A 9,073-nucleotide genomic window follows, 5' to 3' on the forward strand; every position below is an offset into this window, starting at 1 on the left:
CAGGCCGGCGGGGGAGGGGCACGCCTCTTGCCGTGGGCCCGGGGACCCGGCGCCCTTCCCGCCCGAATGGCCCCTGGCTGCTTTTTTCTTTTTGGAGCCATCACTGGCCAGGTGCGGGCATCTTACCAGGCGGAGGGCCCTGGGCCCGCACGTAGCTGCGCAGGGTGATGTCCGCAGAGCCCCCTGACTCCAGGGGGATGGGGTGCGTGTGGAAGTGGCGGAGCATGTCGAGCACAGACTGGAACCACAGGTGCTGTACGTGGCACTGGCCGTGGCCGTTCAGGGACAGGCGCAGGTGCTGCGGGCACAGGCAGACCCGGTCAGTGGCCGCGTCCTGGGCCGGCCATCTGCTGGGCAAGTGCCTTTGGGGGTTGCTGGGGGGACCAGGGCTCAGAGCGGCTGTGTCTGGCTGTCAGATCTGGCCTCTCACGTGTGAGCCCCATCTGGGGGCGGGAAATTGGGGCCACAGAGCCAGTCTGGGACTGCCCCAAGCTGCCCGTCTTTAGTTCCTTCTCCCCCAAGCCCCAGAAGGTAGGGATTATCGCCCCCATATTAGAGATGGGGAAGCTGAGGCCCAGGAAGGGAGAGTGACTTGCCTGTCCTCTCAAAGCACAGAGCTGCGAAGAGGACTTGTGTTTGTGTGGCTCTCCCAGTCCAGAAGACGGGTGGATCTGCCCTCTGACCCTGCAGAGTCAACACCCAGAGGCCTGGAAAGGACCCTGGGGCGGGCTGACGACACACACTCCTTACCTGTGCTGCTGTGGGCACACCTGGGGCCTGGGGAACAGGGCTGGTTCCTTTCCAGAGCCCACATGAGGCAGGTGCCCAGGGTAAGGAGGCTTGTGGTTTCTCTGGCCTCAGCCCTATTTTGCTCAGTATGACTCCCACAGGAGGAAAAGTGGCTATCTTTAGGGGATGGGGAGTAGCTGGGCGGGGGGTGAGAGGAATAGGAAGGGTTTGAGGGTATGCACATGGCCCCAGGTCCAGGAGGGGCAGCTGGCCTAGCCACCTACATAAAAGACAAAGAATCCCTGGGGTGGGGTGGGGCAGTGGTCCCATGAGTGAGTACTGCCGCCCAGCAGGGTAAGAAGTTGCCAAGACAATGGGAGCCATCCTGGGGAGTGTCAACTGCAGCCCAGGGGAGGGACCCAGCCTGTGAGAAACCACAGTGGGGTCCAACCCCAGCTTCACAGCTGGGCAAGGCCTTCTGGGGGCAGAAGCAAGGAAGGGGCATCCCTGTCTTCTGGAAAACCCTCGGGATGCTTATTATCGGAAGGCAAAGAGGGCTGCCTCTGGGAAGGCAGTGGTCTTCCTTCCCAGGAGGTGTGTAAGCAGGATGCTGATGTTCCTGCTCTGTCCGACTACTGACCTCTTGGCCTCAGACAGTCACCTCTACTTTGGGAGAGCAGCAGCTGGGGTAAGGATGAGGTGCAGGCAGAAGGCTGAGTCTTGTTCCAGGAAGGAGAAGAGCTTCCTGCCCACCCTGCGATTTCCCCATGCCCCGTAGCGAGCTGGGCACCATTCTAGTCCCCGGCTTGGGTGTGAGTCAGATCCGGGCACTCCTGGGAGGCCACCTGGGGCGTGGTCAAGAAGTAAACTGCATGCCACCGAGCGCGGAGTTAAGCGCCTGGTTGTTGGGGGATCTAGTTGTGGGGGGGAGGCTGCTTTCCAAGGAGGTGTCCCGGGGAGGTGCTTCCTCCTCCAAGGTGGGAACGATGCTGAGGGAGCCAGCGGAGGGCTGGGTGGGGGTTAGGGCTGCCGGGGGCCCTGCAGACAGGCACTGCCCACCAGCTGCAGGCCTGGAGCAGGAGTCCTGGGGTGCCCCCTCCTCCAGCGGGGGCTGACGGGAAATCATGTCCTGGGAGGAGCCAGGGCTGGGTCTGTTTCCTTATCGGAAACATGGGATGTGGGGGCATTGAGGTTCCTGCCCCCTCTGGCCACACCGTCCCCCCATGATGGTCTGTCATATTTTCCTTTGCACTTTAGGTCACGACGGCATGCAATTCCCTTCCTTGAGACCACACGTCTGGGCATACTGCCATACCTCTGCTCGGGCAGGGCCTGCCTGGATCACCCCCTCGCCTGTCTTCACCCCAACAATTCTTTCTCCCTTGCCTGTCTCAGCCAGGGTCCCTTTAACGCTGACTCCACCAGACCTTGCGTGGCTTTTCTGCCCAGCCCAGCTCCCCTGCTGGGCTCTCTCCAGCTCCTCTCAGTGTTTTCCCTTCTGTGTCCCTTGTCGAGGCCCAGAGGGGTTGGTGACTGACCCGAGCAGGAAGAAAAGGGGCTGTCTGGAGGTAGCTGGGCAGGAGGCGGGGCTCCGAAGGCCTCCGAGGACCCCGGCCCTGCTCTGGGTGGAGACCCTCGAAGCCCCAGTGCTACGGGGTCCTGACGCATAGGGGCCAAAGGTCTTGGAAAGCTGCGTCATCAGAAGGTCCCGGCCTCCTGTGGGCTTGGTTGCCGGCACGTGATTTCTCCCCGTGTGGAGAATGGAGCCCCTCGGAGGGTGTGGGAGGGACACAGGCGGTTCGGGGAGCATGACCGGGTGGGCAGGACTATGGGTTGTCATGCCACACCTGTGCGGCCACTCCGGGCACAGCCTCAGGACCAGGACCGCCCCGCCCCCGCCCCCAGGGCTGGCTGCTCCAGCCCCAGCACCCCGACTTGCCTTGGCCTTGCCCTGGAAGTTGAAAGTCAGCACGTACTCCCCAGGCCGGGTCTCACTTTGGCGGATCACGAAGAGGCCGTGGCTTCGGGGTCCACCCGCCAGCACCAGCTGCGCTGCCTTGACCCGGGACAGCGTCCCGTGGAACCAGGGGTAGTCAGAGAGCTCCAGGTCGGGCTCAGCCTCGGGATCCGGCTCTGTTCCCTCCTCCCCTGGGGGGTTGGCAGTGTGAGGGTGGCAGAGAGGGGGACAGAAGGATATGTGAGAGAGAGAAGACAGCCTGTTAGTTTCTTGCATGTCAAATGCCGTTTGCATGGTTTTGGAACAAGGCAGGAAGCTCACCCAACCCGCTCATTAAGCATACGAGGTAAACTGAGTCTCAGAGACGGAATGCTCTATAGTGGGATGACTCTAAGCCAGCAACAAACATGGGAACAAATCCAGTCTCTGGTCCCCAATCTCCCGGTTCCAACCCTTTGCACCCCTCCCTGTGAACATTTTCCATGGAAACTAGTTCCCCTGGGAAGAGCCAGGCTCCCAGACTGGCCTGCAAAAGCCAGAACTACCGCCGAGTTGTGTGAAGGCCCCCAGAGGATGAGCTGTCACAGCTTCTGAGGCTCAGCAGGGCTTTGGAGGGAGCTCAGGGGTGCCCGTGGCCAGGGGTGGGGCCCAGGAGAGGGAAAGCAGGTTGCCCCTGGGCACCTGGGTTATTGCTGTCGCTGCCACCGCCGCCCGGCGATTCCAGGGTCTGTAGGAAGGTCTCTAGTGGGACATGGACCAGGGACTCTCTGACGGCATCTCGAGCTCGTCTGTGTGGGGCTGTCACCACCGCACCCACGGCGGCTGACGTCTCCGGCGGCTGGGGCAGGTCAGCTGCTGGGGACGTGGCAGGTAGGAAGCACATCCCTTTGTCTGTCCGCCCCCTCCAACCCTGTCCCGCCACAGCTGTGTCCCCACCTACCATCCGTCAGGAGCTCACAGCTGCAGGAGGCCACGCGGCTGGCTAGACAGCTTCCCCGGGCACAGGACAGCTCGATATCTTCCTCACTGTCGCTTTGGAGGTGAGAAAGCACAACCACGTACTGCCACGGGACCTGGACCCAGACCCGGACCCGGACCGGCTTACACAGCCAGGCAGTCCCACGACCAGCACCAGCCCCGCTCTGTCCTCCGTTCGCCTCTCTGCCTCTGCGTCCCTCTGGCCCACCCTCAGCTGGCTTTATGGCCACCAAATGAGAACAGTCCCCCTCGAGGCCACGAGAACCCTGCCGCTAACCCCGAGGGGCTGGCCTTCTCCTGGGAGACCCTCAAGTGGTGGGAGGGTGTGGTGGTGGTGGCCAGGTCTGGGCACTTTCCTTCCTGCATCCCGGAGGGCCTTTCTTTCCCCGTCTGTGACACGAGGTGTCTGGGACCCTGCCAGCTCTAAAATCCTGCAGAGCGAGCTTCACCTTTGCAGGGGCTGGGGAGGGGTTTGCAGAGCAGATGGCGGGGAGGGTGGCAGAGGAGGGATTACAACCACTCTGCCAATAGGGCCTAGGAGGCACTCAGGACCTTAATTGTGCTTCCTTAAATGAAGCTGTTAATTAGAAAGCAGCGGCCCCTCCTCCCCAGGCTTGGCTCGCCCCATTAGCCCGGAGAGCTTCTGCCAAGTGCTCAGCCAGTTGGCCGCCTGCCCCTCCCACCCCTGGCCTGGAATGGCCCCTGGACAGTGGGGCCAGCCCTGCTGCTTCTAGCCCTCTGCTTGTTTTACTAGCCTTGGCTCCCCCTTCCCCTGACCTCCCAGCTTCCTGGGCTGGCCTCGAAATCCCCTCCTCGCCAGCTATCCTGAAGGCCTCGATGTCCCCTGCAAGTCCCAGGCTCGTGTCCACCTCTACACTTTTAAAATTTTTCCTTTGAGTTGGGGTCTCGCTGTCTCCCAGGCTCGAGTGCAGAGGCGTGATCAGAGAGCTCTGCGGCCTCGAACTCCTGAGCTCAAGGGCTCCTCCAGCCTCAGCCTCCTGAGTGGCTGGGACGACAGGCACAAGCCACCGCATGCAGCTCCACTTCCCCACCGTTTGCTGGACTGTTCTCTCTGCCCTCCCCAATCCCCTCTGTCTGCCTCAGCTCTACTCTTTTACTGAAGTCTCCAGTTAGGTGAGCGCCTCCACCAGCGAGCCTGCCCAGAGCCAGGGGCTGGGCTATTTGGACTCACTCCATCACGGCCCATCTCTCAGCGGTCGGAGGCTCCCCTGGAGTGAGGGCAAGACTTGGTCTAACTTCCTTCCAGGTCCCCGGGCCCTGGCCCTGCAGAGCAGACCTCACAGAGGCCCATTTCTCAGGCTCAGCCCCTGCCCTGCCAGGAAGGTGCGCCCAGTGGAGGCTGGACCGAGGGCCACCTGGGCACTCACCCAGGGTCCACACAGCCCTGGATGTCAGCGACCCATGAGTGCTTCTGCAGGGAATCGATGGTCTCCAGGATGTATTCTGCTCCGTTCTCCACCTGGGGGGGGGGAGAGTGGCCGAGGGTCCGTCCACCGTCAGCAGGGGGCTCCAGATGGCCAGAATGGCTCAAAGGGCTCGCCCCCCGTCCCCCACCAGGGCTCACAGGCGAGAGCATTGAGGAAGACAGTGGGGTCACCACCGGGCCCTACCCCAAACCCAGCCAGGGCCCCAGGAGCATGGCCCACAGCTCACAGGCTCTGCAGCTCCTCCCTCCCAGACCCCCCCCACTGGGGATGCGTCAGTCGCTGACCTAGGGCCCTGGAGATGCAGCCTCTGAGGAGGCCACACTGGTTGGGGGAGGAGTGGGTAGCCTAACCCTAACCCTGGCACCCCAAGGGTGGGGTTCAAATCAGTAGAGAAGGCAGCCCGCTGGGCACCGAGCTGAGACTCACGTGCCCCAGGGCTTGGGACTCTGCGTTATGGTCACGCCCCTGGGATAAGCAGCCTTCAAAGGGGAAGGGGGGAACAAGACATGACTCCAGGCTCCAGGCCCAGGGTTATCATCCAGCTCATTCATCCATCTCATAAACTCCCAACAGCCCTGTGAGGGAGGAGATGTCTTCCCCCCATTTTACAGATGATAAGACTGAGGTTCAGAGAAGCCAGGTAACTTGCTCAAAGTCACACAAGCGACCGGTTGTGAGGCGGGTGCCCGAACCCTCAGATGTTCAGGGTCCCCCCGGTCCTGTGTTCTCGGCCTCCTGTCAGGGGCCTCCGTCAAAATGCAGTATCAGACTCCCAGCATCGGAGAGCTGTGAGGGTCCTTGGAGTCCGCCCTTCGCCTCTCTCTGAACGGATCTGAAGCTGAGGCCCAGAGTGAGCTGGCAGGTGAGCCCTCTGCACCAGGGTCAGCAGCTGAGCGGCCACCCGGCACACGAGAACACCAGGTGGGCATGGGCTGTGTCCTCAGTCCCCAGCCTGGGCTGACTCAGGGCAAATGTTTGCAGAATGAATAAGTGAGTTCGTGACTAGCAGACGGAACGGGTGAAAACAAACCCAATCAGGAGCCTGGAGGAGAGGGGGGGGCTTTGTGCATCTCTGAGTGGGAACTGTGCCACAAACACCCCCTCTGATCCTTCCACCGCCCTGGCAGCCTGCAGCCAGGTCCTCGGCAACCCGCATCGGCCACCCCAGGGGTGTGGGGCCCAGGAAGAGGAGGGGCTGCCTCGAGACCCACCGGGGTGCCTCCCTGCCCACCCCCGGTGCCTTTGGGTCCTCCGTGGGACTCCGCCGTTCCCACACTCTGGTGCCCTGGGAGGAGAACATTTGCGTAACGGCTGCAGGCTGGCCCCCAGTGGGAGAGGTGCGTGCTGGCCCCCTGGGGGAGGGCGGGGAGGAAGTGAAACCCTGACGAGCTTCACCCAACGCAGGAGGAAAGGGGAACACGCGGCCCCATGCGAGGCGACGCCTGGGCAGGAAGACCTAGAGCCCAGACCTGGATTCAAGTCCTGGCTCTGTGCTAAAGCTCTTAGGGCCCCGGGGCCGCGTTTTCCTGCCAGGGCTTCCGCCCACTGTCCTGCTGCTGGCTGGGCTCTGGTCCCTCCCTCTGCTCCCCCTGGGACGGCCTCACACCGGGCCACCCCCAAGGGAGACGGCCTGGGGCAGTCCAAGGAGTTCCAGGGCTGGGATGGGAACTCACCTTGAGGATGAACGTGTTGTCTTTCTCCGGCATCTCCAGGGGCATGGTGGTGCGCACCTCGATGATGGCTGAGAGGGGAATGCTGACCTTGGGCCTGGAGGCCTGGGAGGCAAGAGGCGGGTGGTGAGAGCGCGGCCCCAGGGTTGTCTGGCACCCTCCTCACCTCCTCCCGCCTCCCCTGGGTCTGAGCAGCTCTCAGCTGAGGCTGCATCTACCGCTCTGCCGCAGAGGAGGTCCAATCCCATTTCACGGGTGGGCAAGCTGAGGGTAAGTTAAGGACAGACCTGGGGTTGCCATCCGAGCCTCCGACCTCCTGAGCCTTGAGGAATGAGCCCTACCCAGTGCACCTACCAGATCTGTTTTCCCATTTTTGACCTTGACTCATAGTAAGAGATGCATTTGACACCGTGGCCCGGGACACACATATGTAGGTTAAAATATCTCTGAAACAAATGTTTTGTCAGACGATATATATCCTTCCCGTGTATGATGGGGTGTGATGTTTTTTGTTTTATTCTATTCTAGTTCATTAAAAGAAAAACGCTGGTCTCTGACTTCAGACGAGACTTTCCAAAGCAAGGCCTGGAACCCCCAACTCAGAACAGGGCTCGTTGTTTCCAGGCACGGGGAAAAGGGATTTGCATGCCCCACGGCACTGCGGCAGGGTTTAACCAAGGTGAGCTGGCAGGGCCCCGGGATAGCCACTCTGTGCCTGGCCCTACTCGCTATGCCCCACAGCTCCCGGAGGCCCCCTGAGCCTGGCCTCAGACTGGGATTCCGGGCAGGGCTCGGGCTCTGGGACAGGGGCTTTCTTAGGAGGAAAGGGAAGGGCCGCACGCCCGGTGGGCAGACGGATGGCCGTTCCTGGCAGCGCTGGCCACTGTCCAGCGAACTCAGGGCTGGGCCTGGAGCGACGCCAGGGGCCTGAGGTAGAGCAGACAGAGGTCTGCAGCGAGGGCCCGGACGGGGCCGTCGGCAGGGCTCCCAGCTTGCTTTCTGCGGCTCGCCTGCCTCTTGCCTGCTCCGGCCACAACTCACTGTGCTCACGACCTCGAACGGCTAGCTAGTTTCACAACTCCAGGCTTCTGCCCTCTCGGCTTGTGCCTCCAGAAGTGTCTGTCCTGGGGCCCCTGCCACCTGACAAGCACTCAGGCAGCCCAAGCGTCCCCTCCTTGGGGTCCCAGAGCACCCAGGGATACCCCACTAAGGACTGCAGGCAGTCCTGCGAAGCCCAGTTTCCTGCTGGCTCCTACTGGCCAGCTTCAGTGCTCCGTAGGTCCCCAGGGCTGGCCTGGCACAGGGCTGCGAGGGGAGCTGGGGTCAAGAGGCGGGGAGCCAGAGAACCCACTCACGGGGCTGGCACGTCCCGGCTGCATGAGAGGGAAGTCTAAGAGCTCCAAGGGTACAGCCTGACCTCCCGGGGGAGGGCTGGACTGTGGGTGGGTGAACAGGCCGCGAGGGTGTCGGCAGGGGTGTCCCAGGACCAGACACATTTGGGAAGTCCAACCAGAGCACTTGCCATAGCATGCCCCAACCTCCCACCAGGATGGCTCTTGGACACCCCTGAGGACTGCCATTTGCATGACAAAATGAGGGGAAAGGGCCCGTGACCCCTCAGGACCTTGTCCCCTGCCAGCAGCAAAGTTAGCAGGCACTGCAGGACGAAAGGGCACCAGCTGCTGCGTCCCCTCCCCCAGGGCAGCAGATGCCGCTATTTACAGAGGGCAGCTGTGACGGCCACTCAGCCGGAGGTTCTCTCGGGGACCTAAGGGTGGGGTGCTGGGCGGGCAAAAAGCCCACCTGGGGTTCTGGGACTTGGGGAGAAAGCTCTCCAAAGAGTGTGTCCCTGGGCCCATGTGGGTCCTGGGCACAAAGCCTTGGGGAGCTCCCAGCCCAGCACCTCCAGGACAGAGGTGGGGGTGCACCCAGAGCCCACCTGGCAAGCACTCAGGCAGACTGGGAGATGGAGAGAGAGCGTGAGACTGAGGGTGACTAAGAGGGCACCAAGGGACAGAGGGGGCCCTGAGGGGGTGGGGGACCTGGGGGCCCCCCTGGCTGCCACACCAGCACAACCTCCCACCTCCAGGCTCTTTCGTCTTCGGGACCACCAGGGTGGTGGGTATAATTAGCCCGGCGCTGCCAGCCACAGGCCGTGTGACTGTGGGCCGGCCGCACCCCCCCTGAGTTGCCTCCGTGCTCTCCTCTGAGACCTGGGGACCACGTGCGTATCTTGCCGAGGCAGGGCACTGGAAGGATGAGAGCTAGCCCGGGCGGATGCCCACCAGGCT

General features: G+C 62.5%; 1 protein-coding gene across 1 annotated transcript in view; it reads right to left on the bottom strand.

Moving 5' to 3' along the window:
* Positions 1-6,896, bottom strand: part of SH2B2 (SH2B adaptor protein 2) — a 46,015-nt gene extending 39,119 nt beyond the window's left edge. The window contains exons 1-6 of the mRNA XM_021711695.1: positions 6,786-6,896; positions 5,053-5,144; positions 3,627-3,718; positions 3,368-3,541; positions 2,669-2,877; positions 127-298 (exon numbers count right to left, since the gene is read on the bottom strand). Coding sequence (XP_021567370.1) covers positions 127-298; positions 2,669-2,877; positions 3,368-3,541; positions 3,627-3,718; positions 5,053-5,144; positions 6,786-6,830 — 784 coding nt within the window. The 5' untranslated portion in view covers positions 6,831-6,896. The remainder of the gene's footprint in view (positions 1-126; positions 299-2,668; positions 2,878-3,367; positions 3,542-3,626; positions 3,719-5,052; positions 5,145-6,785) is intronic.
* Between the last annotated feature and the right edge of the window lie 2,177 nt (positions 6,897-9,073).

This window comes from Carlito syrichta, unplaced genomic scaffold, assembly GCF_000164805.1.
Source record: "Carlito syrichta isolate Samal-C Ts95f unplaced genomic scaffold, Tarsius_syrichta-2.0.1 Scaffold302451, whole genome shotgun sequence".
Lineage (NCBI taxonomy): Eukaryota > Metazoa > Chordata > Mammalia > Primates > Tarsiidae > Carlito > Carlito syrichta.